Genomic DNA, 20,921 nt, shown 5'->3' on the forward strand with positions numbered 1-20,921 from the left:
AGTCGGCGGACGCCAAATGAAGAGAGAGTAAAACAACAGCTGAGCCTCTGCTGCGGAATGTCTCAGCAGCGCAGGCAGCAGCGGCTGCGCATGCGCAGTGTTGGCGGTCCCTTTCTTCGGTTGCTAATCGTTTGAACAGACCCGAGGTCCTTTCCAGTCTGATGTTTCTGTGATTCCAGGCTTGTGAGCTGAGCCGGCGACCAGCGGCACCTGCCGGCCGCAGTTTTCACACTGTGTGCCCCGCAGAACCACCCTCCCTTCAACTTAAAGGAGAACCGCTCAGGTTTGTCCCAGCTGCCCCTCCGTCGTGACGGCGGCGGCGCCACCGGGCCAAATTTCAGTGGGTGGCGCTGGATCTTCGCGTTGCTTCCCCCTGCCAACGGTAAACCCCGCGGCAAACGTGTGCCTGGCTGCAGGCGTCACTGCCAGGGACGGCGCCTCTGGAACAGGCTCCAGGAGGGGCGGCGGAGCCCGCTCGCCAAGGGCCTCGCTGCATCCTTTTTGCTGATCTTAGACAAAAAAAGAAGCTTACAAGAAGTGGAAGATTGGACAAATGACCAGGGGTGAGTATAAAAATATTGCCCGGGCATGCAGGAGTGATATCAGGAAGGCCAAATCACACCTGGAGGTGCAGCTAGCAAGAGATGTTAAGAGTAACAAGAAGGGTTTCTTCAGGTATGTTGGCAACAAGAAGAAAGTCAAGGAAAGTGTGGGCCCCTTACTGAATGAGGGAGGCACCCTAGTGACAGAGGATGTGGAAAAAGCTAAGGTACTCAATGCTTTTTTTGCCTCTGTCTTCACGAACAAGGTCAGCTCCCAGACTGCTGCACTGGGCAGCACAGCATGGGGAGGAGGTGACCAGCCCTCTGTGGAGAAAGAAGTGGTTCCGGACTGTTTAGAAAAGCTGGACGAGCACAAGTCCATGGGGCCAGATGCGCTGCATCCGAGAGTGCTAAAGGAGTTGGTGGATGTGATTGCAGAGCCATTGGCCATTATCTTTGAAAACTCATGGCGATCAGGGGAAGTCCTGGACAACTGGAAAAAGGCTAATGTAGTGCCCATCTTTTAAAAAAGGGAAGAAGGAAGATCCTGGGAACTACAGGCCAGTCAGCCTCACCTCAGTCCCTGGAAAAATCATAGAGCAGGTCCTCAAGAAAGCAATTCTGATGCACTAAGAGGAGAGGAAAGTGATCAGGAACAGTCGGCATGGATTCACCAAGGGCAAGTCATGCCTGACTAATTTAATTAGCTTCTATGACGAGATAACTGGCTCTGTGGATGAGGGGAAAGCAGTGGACGTGTTGTTCCTTGACTTTAGCAAAGCTTTTGACACGGTCTCCCACTGTATTCTTGCCAGCAACTTAAAGAAGTATGGGCTGGATGAATGGACTATAAGGTGGATAGAAAGTTGGCTAGATTTTCGGGCTCAACGGGTAGTGATCAATGGCTCCATGTCTAGTTGGCAGCTGGTATCAAGTGGAGTGCCCCAAGGGTCGGTTCTCGGGCTGGTTTTGTTCAATATCTTCATAAATGATCTGGAGGATGGCATGGATTGCACCCTCAGCAAATTTGCAGATGACACTAAACTGGGAGGAGAGGTAGATACACTGGAGAGTAGGGATAGGATACAGAGGGCCCTAGACAAATTGGAGGATTGGGCCAAAAGAAATCTGATGAGGTTCAACAAGGACAAGTGCAGAGTCCTGCACTTAGGACGGAAGAATCCCATGCACCGCTACAGACTAGGGACCGAATGGCTCGGCAGCAGTTCTGCAGAAAAGGACCTAGAGGTTACAGTGGACGAGAAGCTGGATATGAGTCAACAGTGTGCTCTTGTTGCCAAGAAGGCCAATGGCATTTTGGGATATATAAGTAGGGGCATTGCCAGCAGATCGAGGGACGTGATCGTTCCCCTCTATTCGACATTTGTGAGGCCTCATCTGGAGTACTGTGTCCAATTTTGTGCCCCACACTTCAAGAAGGATGTGGATAAATTGGAGAGAGTCCAGCGAAGGGCAACAAAAATGATTAGGGGACTGGAACACATGACTTATGAGGAGAGGCTGAGGGAACTGGGATTGTTTAGTCTGCGAAAGAGAAGAATGAGGGGGGATTTGATAGCTGCTTTCAACTACCTGAAAGGGGGTTCCAAAGAGGATGGATCTAGACTGTTCTCAGTGGTAGCAGGTAACAGAACAAGGAGTAATGGTCTCAAGTTGCAGTGGGGGAGATTTAGGTTAGATATTAGGAAAAACTTTTTCACTAGGAGGGTGGTGAAACACTGGAATGCGTTACCTAGGGAGGTGGTGGAATCTCCTTCCTTAGAAGTTTTTAAGGTCAGGCTTGACAAAGCCCTGACTGGGATGATTTAGTTGGAGATTGGTCCTGCTTTGAGCAGGGGGTTGGACTAGATGACCTCCTGAGTCCCTTCCAACCCTGATATTCGATGATTCTGTGATTCATGTCTGACCCTGTACTAAGGGCCCCAGACTTTGACAAACCGTTCCTAGTAACCACAGATGCGTCCAATTGTGGTGTGGGAGCAGTTTTAATGCAGGAAGGACCGGATCAAGAATCCCACCCTGTAGTGTTTCTCAGCAAGAAGCTGTCTGAGAGGGAAAGCAACTGGTCAGTCAGTAAAAAAGAATATTACGCCATTGTCTACGCTCTGGAAAAGCTACGTCCATATGTTTGGGGACGGCATTTCCACCTGCAAACCGACCATGCTGCGCTACAGTGGCTTCATACTGCCACGGGAAATAACAATAAACTTATTCAGTGGAGTTTAGCTCTCCAAGATTTTGATTTTGACATCCAACACGTCTCAGGAGCTTCTAACAAAGTGGCTGATGCACTCTCCCATGAAAGTTTCCCAGAATCAACTGGTTAAAATCGTCCTTGAGATGTGGAAAATATTGTTAGTCTTGGTAGTGTATTTAGAGGTGCATGTGTCTTATTAACTCTGTTTTTTCCTAGAGCTTCAGGAAGAAATCACAGCCAGCGTTTCACCCTATCTGTGATTTGGGGGTGTGTGTCATAAATATAAAGGGAAGGGTAAACACCTTTAAAATCCCTCCTGGCCAGAGGAAAAACCGTTTCACCTGTAAAGGGTTAAGAACCTCGTTGGCACCTGACCAAAATGACCAATGAGGAGACAAGATACTTTCAAAAGCTGGATGGGGGGAGAAACAAAGGCTCTCTCTGTCTGGGTGATTTTTTTGCCGGGGACAGAACAGGAATGGAGTCTTAGAACTTAGTAAATAATCTAGCTAGATATGCGTTAGATTCTGATTTCTTTAAATGGATGATAAAATAAGCTGTGCTGAATGGAATGTAGATTCCTGTTTTTGTGTCTTTCTGTAACTTAAGGTTTTGCCTAGAGGGATTCTCTATGTTTTGAATCTAATTACCCTGTAAGGTATTTACCATCCTGATTTTACAGAGGTGATTCTTTTTACTTCTATTAAAATTCTTCTTTTAAGAATCTGATTGCTTTTTCATTGTTCTTAAGAGCCAAGGGTTTGGGTCTGTGTTCACCTATGTAAATTGGTGAGGATTTTTATCAAACCTTCCCCAGGAAAGGGGGTGTAAGGTTTGGGAGGATTTTGGGGGGAAAGACCTTTCCAAACGGGCTCTTTCCTAGTTATATACCTGTTAGATGTTTGGTGGTGGCAGCGATAAAGTCCAAGGGCAAAAGGTAAAATAGTTTGTACCTTGGGGAAGTTTTAACCTAAGCTGGTAAAAGGAAGTTTAGGAGGTTTTTCATGCAGGTCCCCACATCTGTACCATAGAGTTCAGAGTGGGGAATGAACCTTGACAGAAACCAAAACTCATGAAGCAAAGCCTAGCATCTTCAAGTAAGAAGGATTTCTCTTCAAGGATGTTCCTGGGAAGATTTATTAGGGCTTGTCTATACAGACAGTCAGTGCACAGCAGACTGGGTTGTAAATGGATAGTGCACTATCTTGCCACATGCTAACTGGATGTGTGGTTCCTGCTACAATGCATTAAAGTTCTGTAGTGTGCTTTGATTTGCTGGTGTTTCACACTGAGTTAGTGCACAGCGAGCTAGTGCATTGTAGATTTAGACTTCACCTTGCCACGCACATTTCAACAAGCCCTAAGTAACCCCACTTTTTATCACCAGTTCTAAGCAAAGTTTGAGAAGTACAGGATCAGAGTGCAAAGTTAACAGGGGAATCAGTCACACAAACACCATGTGATGTGAACAATTGCAGTACTTTATAATTTTATCAAAAGAGCAGATAAAATGTACCTATCAGTTACCACAGTGAACATGAGTCCAGAGTAGGAAAATCAAACAAACAAAAAACACCACTAACCCATCATAAACCCCAGTAGAGCTACCTGTAGGATTATCAGTTTTGCTGGAGATAAACCAAATATGAACATAATTAAGTGTTACAGTAAATGCACATGGGAGTTTTTGAAAGAGTTGATAAGATTAAATACCTGTAAGGTGAACACAGGAGATATTAAAGGTTTTACAGGAATGTTTTAACTCCTTTCATGCCAGTTCCACATTGAATGGGCAATTGCTCTAATGTGTATGTGTGTTGGGCAATCATGATACATTATATTATACTTATTCTTGCCTACATATGCTAAGGCATATATCCCACAATGCTCCAGGACAAGTATAGCTCAGCCCTTGGCTTATGCAAATACAAAAACTGTCAAAAGCTAAATAGCTGAGCATTATGTTCTAAAATGTAGTATCTAGAAACAAAGGGAGTTTCAAGGAAATAATGTAAGATGTATGAATGCTTTGTATTGGAGAGTATCTACATGCCCCTTCATGTTTGGAATTTAATTTTCAGTAGAAAAATAGGAAAGTACAGGAAGCACCAAAGACAAAGCTGGCACAAGCTAGCTAGTTCAACTGTAAGTGATGTGAACAGGATTCTGTAACTTGTATACAACCATCCTATGAAAAATAGCTAGTTTAAGGAGGAATTTGGAATGCACATCTTCTGTGTAAGATGAACTAAACACATTGTGAGATTTCACTTCCTGGGAAGGATTGGCAATGTATTAACTCTTTATCCTGTTCTATACTGTATTGTCTTTAGACAGTACATTTGACTGAGCTTGGTTATTTAGTGTCTTGAATGTTCTTAATATCGAATTGCAAGTATAGTCAGTTAGTTGGCTGTACACTTTGTGTCAATAACTGCCATGAGTAACAGTATTTAGAGCTTTTTCTTTTTTTTTTTTTTAATAGATAGCTGGATTTTGGGGCTGCTGTTGCTTGTAACCAAGAAAAATGGAAACTGGCCAGTCTGTCAGTAAATCCTTGTGTGTTCAGAGTGGGTGATTGGACTCTATGCTGTTTAGTTCATCCCTAAGCCAACATCCAGGTCCTTTAACACAAGCAGCCAATATGAACAGGTAGTAATATGAATCAGTGCATCTGGTGAAATATTAGGTTGTATGTTCTAAGAGTGCCTTTTATAGTAACATACATGTTTGCAAAGTCCAGTCAAAAAAGGGGACCTGGCAGCATCTGGTCAGATCTACTGGCCGGACACCAAAATTCGGGTTACTGAGGGCATGGGAGGTGCCAGGTCATCACCTGCACCAGTCCCTTCTCAGCTGGGGCCGTCTCCTACCTGCGTCTGACCGCTGCTGCTCCCAGCTCCAGCTCTGCAGGCGAGTCCCACCAAACCTTGGGGGGTGGGGGAGCACTGAGTAATGGGGGAGGGGGAAAGAGGAGCAAAGTGGGCGGGGGGGGAGGGCAGCAAGGCCTCGGGCAGAAAGAGGTGAGGCAGGGCAGGTTTCAGCACTCCCATGGAAGTGTCCAGTTTTTAAGTATTACAAAGTTAGCAATAACTATCCCACCTCTCCCCAAAATAAACAAACCATCACATTGTTCGGTGTGTTTGTGTTATGTTCCTTCCCCCATCTTGGGTCTGCTGTGTCTAATTAGATCAGGGGAGGGCAAACTATGGCCCGTGAGCTGGATCCGGACTGTCAGGGCTTTCAGTCTGGTCCACGGGCTTGCCAGCACCATGGTGCAGCGGGGCTAAGGCAGGATCCCTGTCTGTTCTGACCCCACACCTCTCCCAGAAGTGGCCAGCACTATGTCCCTTCAGCCCCTGGTGGGGGAGGAGGGACAGAGGGCTCTGTGCGCTGCCCTTGCCTGCAGGCACCACCCTGCACAGCTCCCATTGGCTAGGAATGGGGAACTGCGGTCAATGGGAGCTTTGGGGGTGGTACCCACAGGTGAGAGCAGCTTGCAGCAGAGCTGTCTGCCCTGCCCCACCCCCAGGAGCCACTGCCGGACATACTGGCCACTTCCAGGAACAACATATGGCCAGGGCAGGCAGGGAGCCTGCCTTAGTGCCACTGCCATCCCAGAGCTGCTCAAGCTATGTGGCACCAGGCTGGAGCCCACACCCCAAACCACTCCTGCACCCCAAGCCCCTGCCCTGAGCCCTCTCCTGCACACTGTACCCCCTCCTGCACCCCAACCCCCTCCAACACTCTGCACTCCTTCTGCACCCTAACCCCCTGCCCTGAGCCCTCTGCTGCACCCCGCATCCCTTCTGCACCCTAAGCCCTTGCCCTGAGCCCCTTCCTGCACACCACACCCCCTCCCACACCCCACCCCCTTGCCCTACATTCATGGCCCTGAATGCAATTTCCCCACGCAGATGTGGCCTTCGGGCCAAAAAGTTTTCCCACCCCTAAATTAGATTGTGAGCTGTTCAAGGCAGAGACTGCCTGCTGCTCAAGGCACTAGCATGATAAGTAATAAAAGTTTTTGATCTGACAAAAAACGTAAGCAACTATGCAAACTGTTTGCTTTTTATCTGTATGCCATTACCATTATCTACCTTATCCAGCTACACTGATCTTTGGTATAAAATTTACGCAATACATCTCTCTCACACTGAAAAGTTTATGTTTGTATTCTGTATGATCTCAGTCATTCTTTAAAGGCCATCCCTTGCTGCTGTGGAAGTTAATGTTTCAGTAACATGAGACAGCAACAGAACAAAGGTATCAGGGCACTCTGCCATTATTTGGAACATTAGTGGAACCTAGTCTGTCCCCTCTTCTCCACCATATTTTATTTCAGAATTCAGGAAGGGGATCGTCACTTAAGATGAGTAATTTCCATTGGTTTCCACTTCTGACCTCAATACACTAGATTGGTAGAAGGAGCAAATACATTCCCCACCGTGGACGATGTTTATTTTGTTAGCAATGTAAACACTGACCCTGTGTGTCAATGTGAAGTTAAAGAAAAGCCATGACATCAGAAATTAGCAGAAAATGCATAAATTAGTTGAGACTTATTTGGCCTGTTAATGGCTACTACACTTGTAAAAGTCATCCACATATAACTTTATAATGTGAATACTCATGTTATGTGGACATTACTCATGCTAATATCCAACTCTCGTTTTGGTTCTCATATGTAGAGGGGCTTTAAGTCTTTTAAAAAAAACATATGCAAGTTAATGGAAGCTGCGTACTGCTTCCCAAACCCTCCTCACACCACCCATGCACTGTCATTACAAACTGAACCCTTGACCAGATTCTAATAGTGGACAGATGTTTAGAAAACAAAACTCAAGCCAGGTAGCTGTAATTAGGCAGGACCAGTGCAAGCATGAATGGGGCAGCCAGAGGGGAAAAAGGAATAGGGATATCAAAGCCAGCTACCCTCTTAATAAAATGCACCAACTTCTCTTGCTCTTAATGTTCAGAGCAACTTTCAATAGCACTGTGAACTGGTTTTTGCTTCCTAATGAGACTGGTTTCTCTGCTAATTTATTGTCTACAGCAGTGGTCTCCAAAGTGGGGTGCGCGGCAGGAGGAGCATCGCCGGACGGCACTCCGCTGTTGTTTTTCTTCGGCAGCAGCTCTGCATGCCTGCAGCAGGTCTTCCCCTCCGGCGGCACGCCTGCGGTTGGTCTTCCCCTCTGCTTTCTTCAGTGCCACTGTGGGGGTGCGTGATCCAAAAACTTTGGAGACCACTGGTCTACAGGATAGTATGCCTGGCAATACTCCTAAGTGGATTGTCCCTCTGCTGGGCAGATTCAAAGGCAATTCAGAGCTGTCAATCAGGAAGCCCACTGCTCTGTAGGTCCACCCCATAACTTCATGCTTCTGACTGCTAAAGTTGAATAAAGGAATGGAAATATTAATAAAGTTTGCTTCTGCCTGACTTCCTGCTGGCAAAGGCAGGACTCTGTTTCTATGCAGCCAGGGGATGATCTGCAGAGCTTGGGCTCACTGATTGTCAGCTTTGAATTGCCTTTGAATCTGCCCAGCGTGACAGAGAACTTTCTTATGAAGAATACAGATGTGTTCTCATAAGAGAACTAGCCCCTAGGTTTACTTTGTATTAATATTTTAGAAGCAAAGCAAGTTTTACAGAGGCTCTGTGGCTATTTCTCTCTAATATCCTTTCTGATTCTGGAATGTTTGACTAGTTACACATGAGACTTTGATGTCCTTATATATATTTAAGAATACAAAAAATAGAAGTCTGGATTGGAATAAAGGAAGCAGTCATGCAGATCAGTGTTTAACATTTTGGGATCTTTCCCCAAAATTGGTGGAAATTAAGGATTACACACAATTAGTTTTTCTAAATCTGCTATAGGAGATTAAATATTTACCAAGACAGCATCCATACAATTGTAGGAGAACTATTTGTAAAGTTTTAACTGTATGTTATAATAAAGTGTTTTACACCCAAACTTACTCCCACATTAAAAAAAAACCCACCACCAGAGCAGAATATAAATCTTAATGTAGAAAGTATTTGTTCTTGTGAATTATTTTTTAGGCAGCCAAGAGGAAATTGCACGTAAAGGATTATGCATATAGAGGAGTCCAGCCTCACATCCTAAATATGGCCCTAGTGTAGCAAGTGTGAATAAACTGAACTGAAACATGAGCTAGGACAGCTCCTATGGAAAAACAGATACAGCACATTGCCAGAGAGTACCCACAGTGATTACATGGTATGTATGCACCAAACATGCTGCATACTTACATGGCTAAAGGAAAAAAAGGCAACCTGCATTTAATTCTTTCTGAAACATAGTCTTTCCTCAATTTTTTTTTGGCACAAAACATGAGGCAGTGATTTTTATCACAAATGGGGCTTCCAAAAAAACCTGTCACCCAGACACATTACCAGCTCTCTGTGAGAAAAGTTAATTGAATTTGATTAATCCCCATTAGATTAGCTGAATAAACAACTCTTTTGAAGCTAGTAATAAATCTGTAATAATCAGCTGTATTTATAATCCATGTAGCTTTGTTAAATACAACTGGGACACTGTAACAGATTTTAAACATAAATTAATAATTCTGGGAAAGTTCCACAGTCAATCACCACAACAGCAAAGCTGTGCAGTGTATTCTCTGAATTGCATGACTTCTATCAAAGCTTTTGGCATCTTAAACTGATGTTTTATTAGAGAACTCCATCACAAAACATTCAAGGTTAAAGCCTTGTTAGATGGCAATTGCAAAAACTGATTAGCCTTTTTGAAAAATGCTCCACAACTGCACATAATTTGATCCTTGTATTATAACCAGTACCTGCTTCCCCAAACACTTTATAGATGCTAAGTGTTGTTGCCATCTTGATTTTAAAGTTCCTCCTATAGAAGGCTCTCTAAACATGTTAAATGTTAAGGCCAACATTTTATAACAGGGGCGGGCAAACTTCTTGGCATAAGGGCCATATTGGGTTTCCAAAATTGTATGGAGGGCCGGCCCCTGCTCCCATCCACCTCCCCGCGCTTCTTGCCCCCTGCCTCATCCATTTTACCTTGTGAGTGAGGCTACTTCAGATAATAGCCTCACTGGAGTTATGTTTCTAACAAAACAAAATGCTCATTCTGAAGATTTTGCGAGTAGACATTTCATATATACAAAGATTAATAATTTTAATTTATTTCATTATAGAAGGCAATGCATCATTCTGAGAAGGAACAACTGACCTTGGTAGGCTTAAAAAAACCAAACTATTGAGAGATGGAAAAAAACAATCTCAAGCAAATTGGTTTTTTTTTTTTTTTTTTAAACTGGTCAGTGTTAGAAATAAGGAAGAATATGACTAAATTGCTCCACAAACTGATGCTTGTGGGCAATAATCAATCCTAATTTGAATCTTTTTCCCTATATCTACATGGGTTGTTTAAAAGTAAAGACTAGTTAATACAAGAGCTTTCAGGCGGTAACACTGTGTTGGGGAAATAATTTACACGTTTAAAAAATGAACAATAAAAAATATAGTTTTTCAGTTCTATGCATCAGAGATGCAAAACAGTGGCGGAATGCTCAGTTCGTCCTGCTCATGGGAGTTATAATTAACAGAACACAATATTTATTGGCTCACATTATTCTCCTGTCTTAAAATGATGGTGTAAATATGTTAAAAACTTTCTCCCTCTTTTACTAACTATTCCATAAGGACCGGACACTAAGAAACCACCTCATGGGAATCTCTTTTTAAAATTCATTTTCTATGCATTCCTCTTGAAATGTTTTTGCTGATTTCTCCTCAGATATTCCTGTTTCGTATGTTGTCAGAGGCTTTACCTTTAGATATTCCTGTTTTGTATGTTGTCAGAGGCTTTACCTTTAGAGCACCCCTTTCTGGGTGCTTCTTTTGCCCCAACACCTTTCTCTTGCAGCAGGATTTGCTATAGTGTTGGTCCAAAGAGGGGGCTGTGTCCCCTGAGTTGTAAATATCAGGGAAGCAGTTCCTTCCTCCCTCCCTGTACAGTTCTGTAACTCACAAAAAGTCCAGCTTTGCCCTATTTTCCTTGCAAGGCAATGGGGTCAGTTGTCAGGGCTGGGTTTCTAACCCCTTGTCAGGCTGAGGGACCAGGCTGAGTTTCCTGGGCTCTAAGTAAAAGAAGAAAATAAACAAGGTAAACAAGGTCTATCTACTTATCCAGAGGGTCCAGGCAGCAGAGAATCTTAAATGTCTTTTCTAGTCAGCAGTCCCTGCTCTGTGGGTTTAGGGAGTTCTGTGAACTAGTTCTGTATCCTCCTTACTGGGTTTAGATACTCACTTTTAAGGAGATGGCCTTCTCCTGGTGGAGCAGGCCTCACAGGTGTGTGGGGTTGGAGCTGACTGCCCAGAGTAGGTCTTTAACCCCCTCCTGACAGGGACGGGGCAGGTTCCTACCACATACATGGGTAATACACACACTATCTTAAAACCAAGAGTGGTCCCATTGTCTTTATATTACTTTCTGAAGGAGTTATATACAAAAAGAAAAAAAATAAACCAATTAAACTTCAGGTGGTTGTAGCATCTCTTTCCAAACAACTTCTGTATGCTCAGGATTATTTTATATTAACCCAAAGAAAAAAGACAGATACGGTACAGATAATTTACTTTGAGTTTTACTGCAATCTATTTTTACAATTTAGTATGAACACTTTTAGTTAAGAAAGTTCATCTTTTCACCTGCTTTTCATAATACTCAGTTTATCATGCAAATTAGTTAGCAACTTGCTACTTTCTGCCTGCTTTTTAGGTTACCATTGTATACAGTTATTGTTTAAACTTCAATCAAATACTGCACTAGAGGATATACAGTCTTTTTGTTGTAAGTTAAAAATTCATATCTTTGTAATCTTTATTGCACAAACAATTTATTAAAACTGAAGTGTTTAGAAACTTACTAAGTAATGCATTAGTATAACATTAACTGAACGTAAGTATTACATAAAAAATGTACACACACCTATTGCAAAGAGTCCAGATTTATTAAAATACTTCCCTTTAAACAGATGGTAGTGAAGGATTCAAAATGTTATTGTTGTGGCACTTCAGTAGATTTGTCTTCCTTATTTTAGTGCATATTACAAGTAGTCAGGGTATAGGCTGATCAATAGCAGGGGACTGGAGGAAGCTTTCAGACAGACATCTTAAGGAGTTAGTCGTTTGGGATCCCGAGGGAACATGGAGGTTTGACGAACATTGCTCAGTCCCAGATAGAGCATAGTTACTCTTTCCAACCCTGCAAAAATTAAATCCAGTCTAGTCACTCATTAGTTTCTAACTCTTGACAACATGAACACACCGTTAGCAATTCTAGCAAGCTTTATACACAGCAGAGTAAGGACCACCACACAATAGGGCATACAACTGCTCTGAGGTATCAGTATAACTGACTACAAAATGGAACTAGCACCGAAAAAATGAAAGTTTCCCAACACCACACACATTCTGCCATGTGTTACTCTGCCTCATAAAACTAGTTACTGTGTACCTGGATTGGGCTATGCACACTAAGTAGGTGAGCACTAAAGGACAAAATGGAGTCCCAACTTCATTGGGAGCCTCTGGGTGCTACAATAAATAAATAATAATAATAATAAAGATGGAGAAGAGAGAAAAAAATGAGGGAGACAGGAGTGCTGTCTTAAGAACATAGTAGATGCCAGTACACATCCGAGCAGTCTCTGACAGTGTCTAGTACCAAATATTTCAGGGCAAAGTGTCAGAAACTTTAGTAGACAACTATGGAATAACCTATGCTGAGGGGAAGTTTCTTCCTTATCCCGTAGTGGTTATAGGCAATTTAGAACTCATACCTACTACTGGATGTAGCTGAAATTATTATTCCTTCCAGTGTGCAGTATTGTGTATTTATAAACGCTGAATTTTATGTGCCATCATGCTGCCCATTCACCTAGCTTTTTTAGGTCTCTCTAAAGTTCCTCACAGTCTTCTCTAGAGATAATTATTATGTTGGTCAGGACATCAGCAAATGCTGCCACTTCACTGTTCAAGCTGCCTTTCCAGCTCACTGACAGTTGCATCTTATATAAAGCCCTCTCTGCAATGGGTTGCTTACAATTTCTTATAAATCTAATTACTGAGGAAAATATCTGATTTAGAAATTTTTCTGAAAATTTGTTTAGAATTTTCTAAATTCATTTTACAAAGATAAGACACCCATGCAAAGAGAGACCGGAACAAAGAGCATTGGTTTCGGGCACTTATTGTGTTTAGGACACATACAGAACTCTATTTCAAAATGCATGAATAGGTTACATTTTGCTGCTGAGACCAGTGTGTGCAATTGCAAATTGCTGTGCTTAACATGCATTTTAAAATTTAATGCTATACACTTCGAAAAATTCTCTCATTTTTGTTCACTTTAATATTTAAAATGCTCACACATAGGAAGCCCCTAAACCTCAGTATCTTTGCTGAACAAGTAGCTGCAGCCAAAGCTGATCAATGAGATTCAGCTGAGTAACTTCACCATAAATAAAATAAAAGCAATCACTGGTTTCTCCTGACTTCAGAATGGCTTCATCAAAAGCAATGAGGGGCCTAGAGCCTCCACTATCTTTATTCACTTTAAGTCAGTTATAATAAATCATACAAAATAGAGTATTTCTTTATTAAAGTTGGAAATAAGAATGATCAATGTGACTAACAAGTGATTTATTCTTGTGCTCATGTGTCTTTGAACATTGGCAGATTGTTCCCTCAATATTTTCCATTTTATGAAATTACTAATGCTCACAATTTAAGCTTTTTTCCTTAAATATTCTTAGATAAGGAGCTTACGATGTTGCTCACCAAGGCCACACCATACATCCAGGTTAACTTTTTGAATTTTATTCTGAACACTTGATTGATTACTGTAATCATAAATAAAGTTATTTGAGACTGACCATCTGAAGTTAAACTTGGGCTGGAATCTAGCAAAAATAAAATCAAGGCAGATACATTACCTATCCCACCACCTGCATGGGGAGGTGCACCAAAACGGAAGGAATCAATGTAAGCCTTTATTTTCTCCAAGTCTAGAGATGAAAATAATTTTTATTTTCATGCAGAGCTAATGTTTTATCTTACTAATATACTCAAAGAAGCCCAAAGACTAAATGCTTGGATGTGTCTATAATGATTCTACAAAACAAAAACTGGGCAATGAAGCTGTGAAACCAGATGTCAGTCTGTAGCCATCAAACAGATGTAAATAATGAAGCACTGTCTGGAAGCTATGACTTTATATGGAATATTCTCTTTAATTTATGAAACTCCATGAAGTCCCCTGATGTGATTTACTTGGGGAATGCCTTTTATAGTGGAATGACAGCTAGGCCTCTACTGTACATCATGGCGATCTTAACCCTTACAGAGCTAAGGAATATAATGGAACATTCGTGCTGGTACACTATACTGAGGAGCTGAAGCTCAGTGTACCCTCTTCAGCTTCTCTGTCTCCTCACAGCCACCAGCAGGAGACCTCTCCCAGCTGCTGTTCCTTACCTCCAAGATAGATGCACTGCCACCCTACTTGCTACCCTTCACAAAGTAGCCCAACTCAATACTCACCTCACCTCTGCTGATTCACTTCTGTTTTCCACACATTCTCTTCTGTCTCCCTCTATTATTCAGGCTGCATCCATGCTGATTCCCTCCCCAGTTCCACTGATGGATGTTCCCAACATGACCCATTTCCCCTCTTACTGGTTCAAAGCCCAAGGGTCACCAACAGTGGGGAGTTGCACTGAAAGTGGTATACCAGAAATCAGCATGACTTCACAGCTGCAGGTAACCATGCCAGGGTGGGACTTGCTCTGGTAAGAGTGCCCTGTCTGTTGCTGCAGAAGGCCTTCCTACTTCCTGTACTCTCTACAGCTCTTAGAAAATAGTTTATATGTTTTTCATAAGGATTAACAATATAATGGATTAAAAATGGTTAAATTAGAAATAAATTAGTTAATGTTGTGCAAGAGTCAGTATTACTATTGCAATATTGCACATGATTATGATATCAAACTGTCTCAAAATCTTTCCTGAAAGGTATAAAAAAAACATTCAGAACTCTCTTGATGCAAATGATTCAGACAAGGAGTATGCCTGTCATGCCTGAAACTAAAGACAGATATAGAGAAAAAGGTTTTGATTTCATGCTTCAATTTTGAACTGTTCTCTCCCTCATTACCAATGCTTTGCACAGATTTTGGAAGTCATATGAAAAAACAAATTCTATCTCACAATATATAATCTTTCGAAGTTTAAACATTTTATTACCAATGCCATGATGCTGGGCTCTTTCTGTCAGCAGCTGAGGATTGTGAATTCTCTGAGCCCCAGATAAAATCTCTTCCCCTCTCATGAACATATCATAGGAGTTGGAGTTTTTCTGGAAAGGAAAAGTTTGCATTTCATTAGTGATTGAAGTTGGAGAGAAGGGTGCATTTCCCACTGACACCTGCTCAGCCTGCAACCAGCCAACATGCACTTTTCAGTAACTTCACCTATGATACTTGATGCGGCGAGATGACGGTGTGAAGTACTGTGGGCTGCAGCAGCATCAGTAAGTAAATTCAGCTCTGCTTCCTGTCATCACATTCAGACAAACTTGATTTATGAACCTGAATTCTTCCACCTCCCTCTTTGTAGAATCACAACATTTATATTTGGAGTTTCAGCAAATGTAAAAATGCAGAGCCCATTCTGGCAACAATTTGGGGACTCCATACAAAAACTAAAGAAAACATAGCTTCCTCTACAGCTTTTATTCCCCTGTAAGAATAGTTTTGCTCTCCATGCATTAGTGACTACAGAAACAGCAGTACTCTATTAGACAAGGACTCTGCTGGGAAGTTTTCTCCTACAGGTTTCTAATATTTACAGCTCTGTTTTCTTTCTGGCAGATTTTTACTAGTAAATGTAACTGTAATACATGTATGGCCCATCAGACATTGTTTTACTCCTAATACCAATGTGAATAACAAATCTTATTGGAACTGCAGATCACATAAAAAAAGTTTTTAACTCAGCTGTGCTTTGTCAGATTAGGTTTTCATAGCTAGATTAAAACTTTGCTTTTTCACACTGACAACACTACACAACTTTACTTACGGGATTTCCTGGGTCCGGCATTGTATAGAAAGGCCTCACAGCCAGAGGATATTTGTCAAGAATATAGAAGTCTGTATCATACTGTAAGAAGACCAAATATTTTAATAAAGTGAATACTAGATCAAATGGGGTGAGGTGAGGGTTACATAGAGGAAGCCACAATCAATGATTGTTTTAAATCTAAACAAAAGGTCTGTTAGTTTAAAACCTCATCTTTTTATTAACTTTTGCACAATTTAAGAAAAGGAGAAACAGTTGGTCCATTTATTTCACCATATCTTAGCTTGAAAAACAATAGTTAAAAAGGGGTACTACTATACTATCTTTACTAGATTTTTGGACACAAAAATGAGCTCTAGCATTCTTGAATATAAAATTCCTTGTCCCAATAAATGTGGTGTTTTTTCTAAATTTGCCAAACACAGATTTTCCCTTCTCCCACCATTCCTAATGGAAGCCAGACTAAAGGGCTACATTTTATTTATGTTCTTAGTGCACCAGGTTGAATGTACTCAGAATGATGTTTATCAGTGAACTAGTTACTGCAAAACTACCAGGAGAAACTCACATTGTGTTTTGGTTAGAGCAACTAAAAATCTTTTCTGGGAAGAGTAGTTTTTTAAAGCATTATCATTTTGAAATTTACAATCTATGAGATGGTAAAAAATAAATATTAAAAAACCCAATAAAAAGATATTCAAATATTTACTTTATAGTTTGCTTTTAAGAACAATTATTCATGTGAAAGAAAATAAACTGTCAATAGATTGATGAATAGTAAAAAAAAAAAAAAAAAAAACACCTCGCACACATATCTAGAACAGAGATCCCCAAACTGTGGGGTGCACCCCCCCTCGGAAGGTGTGTAGAAACGTTTGGGGAGGCCACAGCAACCCCGTAGGGGGGCGGGGAGGGAGCATCACCCAGCCCCAGCCCTGCACCTGGCCCTATCCCCAGCTTTGGTGCGGCTCCACACCCAGCCAGGGGCTTGGCACCCCAGCTACAGCTCCACTCCTGGCCCCACCTCTGCCCCCAGCTGCAGCTCTCTTCCAGGCCTGGGGCCGAGGCCGGGGCCAGGACCGGTGGTGCACCTGGCCGTGGACCAGGCTGCAGGCCCCCACCGTGGCCAGCTGCAGCTCTACTCCCGCCCCTAGCCTCGGCCCCTTGCTGCAGCTCTGTTCTCAACCCCACTCCTGGCCCCAGACCCACCCCCAGCTGCGACTCCAACCTCAACCCTCTTACCCCGTCCACATTCCCACTCCCCCCATCCAGACCTGCAGCCCCACTCCCAGCCCCAAGGGGTACGGACAGGGGTAAGCGGGGGGCACGCCCCTCAAAAGTTTGGGGACGACTAACTACAATAATCATTGAGGAAGTCTTATGTCAATCATAGAATGCTGCCCAAATGACTCTGGCCTGTTCTGAAAACAGCCTGAATTAAAGATGCAAAAAGCTGTTTTGTACAAAACAGATATTTCTCTCTAGTTTTCTATGTTGAGATTAACCTTCAGTTTTAATAAAGAGAGTAATTTATTCTGAAGTGATAGTTACCTTCTCTTTCACCAGACGACCCAGAAGCTTTTCATTTGGTGTGCTGAAAAGAAATATTCTCACCATCAGAATATATCAACTTAGACCTTTACCAGACATACACCTCAAAGAACTAAACAGATTTATATCTGATGGGTTCCCCCACACCCTCCCTTGGAAAACATACAAATAGTTCCTGAATATTTTTAGATCCTACAACTCAGAATTTTAAAAACATTAATCACATTTCTTTGTGTTCTTAAATGAAGTATGGTAGTGTCCTAAAACATCCCACTTTGCAGACATATAACCCCCCTGAATTAACTAATATCTACATATGTGCTTGCTATTACCTTGCTAGTTCTTCTCACATTATTTTGATTAGTGAAAGACTATGGGCCTGATTCCCCACTGCCGTGCACCTTGCACAGTCATTGACACTTGTGTAAAATGGGTGTAAAATGCTACCACTTAGATATGGAAATAAGCATTTTGCAATATTGTGCCCTTAGACTGCAACCTTTTGGGGGCAGAGATCTGTTATTTTTATTTACCTGTAGAGTAACACACACCTCTATGTTTTTGTACATATGTGAAAGAACAGAAATGTTTTAATGTAGTAAATGTACTTGGAAGCTATTGTGAACCCACAGGGCCTTTATCCAACTTCCACTGATATCAGTGAGAATTAGATCAGGACCAACGTTAAACAGGAAAAAATGTATAGCCAATTTCCATAGTAGAAGGAGTGATTAATAAGCAAGATTTTTGACTGGAGAGTTTTTGAACTAAAATCACGCACAGATTCCTGCCACTGCTAGGCAGAAAAGTGTTTTATTCTTAAAAGGAGTTCCACCCTCTTCGTACTTTTAAAAAGAAAAGGAGTACTTGTGGCACCTTAGAGACTAACCAATTTATTAGAGCATAAGCTTTCGTGAGCTACAGCTCACTTCCTCAGATGTTTTGAAGTGTTCCTTCAGATGTGAGGAAGTGAGCTGTAGCTCACAAAAGCTTATGCTCTAATAAATTGGTTAGTCTCTAAGGTGCCACAAGTACTCCTTTTCTTTTTGCGAATACAGACTAACACGGCTGTTACTCTGAAACCTTCGTACTTTTAGTTTGTTTTGTGTTGGGTTCCAGGGCTTTCTAAGGTATAAAATCTACAGTGGAAAAAAAAATTATTATTTTCACATTCAGTCACTTTAATTTTTTAACAGATATGGTCTAGTTTATTCTTCATTTCAAAACTTGTGATGTGCTCTCCTGCTCTTTGGTCACACAATGCAAAATTGACACCTTAACAACAGATGGTGCTAGACCACTTTTACAAGATTGTGCTACATTCCAACAATATGTATGTACCTTAGATCGTCTTCATCACCCATCTCTACTCCAGCTTCCCTGAGCATAGCCAGAGCTTCACGGTACTCCAGCCTCAGAGTTGGCTCCAAAAACTTAAATGGTTCACAAGGAAACTGTTTGTTCACTGTCAGAATTTCAGTTTGAAACCTGTATACATTGGGGAGGGAGGAGGGGCGGAGAGGAGAGGTATTTAATTTGCAGTGGAGCAATAAGCTTACAATTGCAGTGCATATTTTTGCCACAAGAAGTCACTCTTGCAACACACAAAAACTAATTTGAAGCAGTTTCTAGGAGAGTTCTATATAATCAAAACTGAATGTTATCCAAGATAATGCAATCCCCATTTAAATATTACAGAAGTTAAATATTTTAACACTACTCTTGCTGCTTCATTCCTCTCTCAAGAAGTAACTGACTGACCAGATTATTCCTCATAATCATTGCTCTTAAAAACAAAACAAAAAAACCCAACCCTCTTTACTAGCTCTACTCCTTTGAAATTAAGTATTACGTAAATCCAACATTAAAAAAGCAGATTTCCTTTTGGTCGGGTAATAAGATCTGTGTTTCTGGCAGCAAGATACTGTATAATCTGTAAATGGATGTTAGATTTCCTCCCAGAACTTGATGAGCTAGATTTGTCATGTGAGGTATGTAGCAAAAAATGGAATACACTGTTCTTGGCTTTCATAGCAGATAATGCTGACTACTACAATAAACAGGATTCTAAAAAAATTTCTGTAAGAGCAAATATATAGCTCAACATCAAAATAAGGACAAAGAGTTTGTATGTGCACAAAAGTAAGGACATTTAAATTTGAGGACAGATAATTTCTTTTAGGAGGCCATTCCAACAGAAGAACAGTGAGTTTTCTTAATGCCCTCTGACATACCCTAGGAATTACAGCCCCAGGTAGAAAAAGATCATTTCCTGTCCTGATTCTTCAGTGAATTCCAAAATCTAAGATGCACAGGGCAAGTCTAGCAGAGTAAGAGCTTTAATTCTGAAGCGCTCTCGGTATAAATCAGGTTCCTAGCAGTTATTTGACAGAGCGAGGATGGAGCGCCCACTACTTTCCTGTGAGGACCCTAGAGATCTCAAGCAGATGAAGCTGTTCACGGAATGAAAAATGCTCTGTTTACCTTTCTTGAAGTCCCTTGAATATCTGTACTAAGGTGTCCGCAATCTCATCAACCACTTCATGATAGTGGTAATTAAAAGCCATTTCAATATCCAGACCAACAAACTCAGTTAGGTGTCTGTGTGTATTGGAGTCCTCAGCTCTAAACACTGTAAAATTAGAGTACAAATGCTGAATGATCTTGTATCCTAAAGAAAATGACTACAATAGTTTTTGATTTACAAAAAATAACTCAGACAATCACATCATGTCTTGCATCAATCATGCACTGCTGTATGTGAGCATGACAATTCCTTTTACTTAAAACCACATACAACTCTTCCTGTAGAGATGGGCTGTCCCCAGAGCTTAATTTTGGTAATGAGCAAGACTATAACATTTGGTACCTTTAGAAATCTCTAGTTCTCTTACGTTAGAAGTTGTTCTGCCAATTTAGAAATAAATCACTAGTTACCAACTTTAAATGTACTAGTTTTACAGTTCTGAGAAAGATATATGTTAGTGCTCAGCAGACACTATTTCTGTTTTTCAAAAGCTTTTGAGGAAAGGGAGATTGGAAATCAAGGCCTAGGGTTCTTTGCTCTAAATCCAATTTACATTGGGGGTGTTGTTTAAATGAAGTTGTTGGTAGATATACAAACACAGGATGGGTGCATTTTAGGAATTAAAATAAATTTAAAGAATGTAAAAAACTATGCATATTTTTAACTGCTTGGTATTGGACAAGTGAAGAATGTTCATCAAGAATCATCAGCTTCTGGCATCACAGAGTTAGTAGATACTTTGCTAGCTTGTTTTAGCTCATCATTGAATTATTGACTTCCATTCCAGACCTCCCTCTTTTTCATCCCTGGGCCTGGAATATTACATAGCAACATCTGCTAGAGAACACCAGTGCTTTCTATCAACGCATCTGACTTGAGCATTGCACTTTTATTCCATCAGCTTACCCCTTAAACACTGTCATTATGTCAGTCCAA

The 20,921-nt window shown here is 41.5% G+C and overlaps 1 protein-coding gene and 1 long non-coding RNA gene across 2 annotated transcripts in view; one reads left to right on the forward strand and one right to left on the reverse strand.

Annotated features, from left to right (window-relative positions):
* Positions 1–20: 20 nt before the first annotated feature.
* LOC140895514 (uncharacterized) lies at positions 21–8,097 on the forward strand. The gene is made up of 3 exons (XR_012154221.2): positions 21–563; positions 5,246–5,412; positions 7,817–8,097. It is a non-coding gene; the product is annotated as an uncharacterized LOC140895514 (long non-coding RNA).
* Positions 8,098–11,394: 3,297 nt separating this feature from the next.
* Positions 11,395–20,921, reverse strand: part of DARS1 (aspartyl-tRNA synthetase 1) — a 75,356-nt gene continuing 65,829 nt past the window's right edge. The window contains exons 10-16 of the mRNA XM_073305361.2: positions 19,943–20,090; positions 18,800–18,946; positions 17,459–17,501; positions 15,908–15,988; positions 15,074–15,185; positions 13,765–13,836; positions 11,395–12,032 (exon numbers count right to left, since the gene is read on the reverse strand). Of these exons, the coding sequence (XP_073161462.1) occupies positions 11,941–12,032; positions 13,765–13,836; positions 15,074–15,185; positions 15,908–15,988; positions 17,459–17,501; positions 18,800–18,946; positions 19,943–20,090 (695 nt within the window). The 3' untranslated portion in view covers positions 11,395–11,940. The remainder of the gene's footprint in view (positions 12,033–13,764; positions 13,837–15,073; positions 15,186–15,907; positions 15,989–17,458; positions 17,502–18,799; positions 18,947–19,942; positions 20,091–20,921) is intronic.

Source organism: Lepidochelys kempii, chromosome 11, assembly GCF_965140285.1.
Source record: "Lepidochelys kempii isolate rLepKem1 chromosome 11, rLepKem1.hap1, whole genome shotgun sequence".
In the NCBI taxonomy this organism is placed as follows: Eukaryota; Metazoa; Chordata; order Testudines; family Cheloniidae; genus Lepidochelys; species Lepidochelys kempii.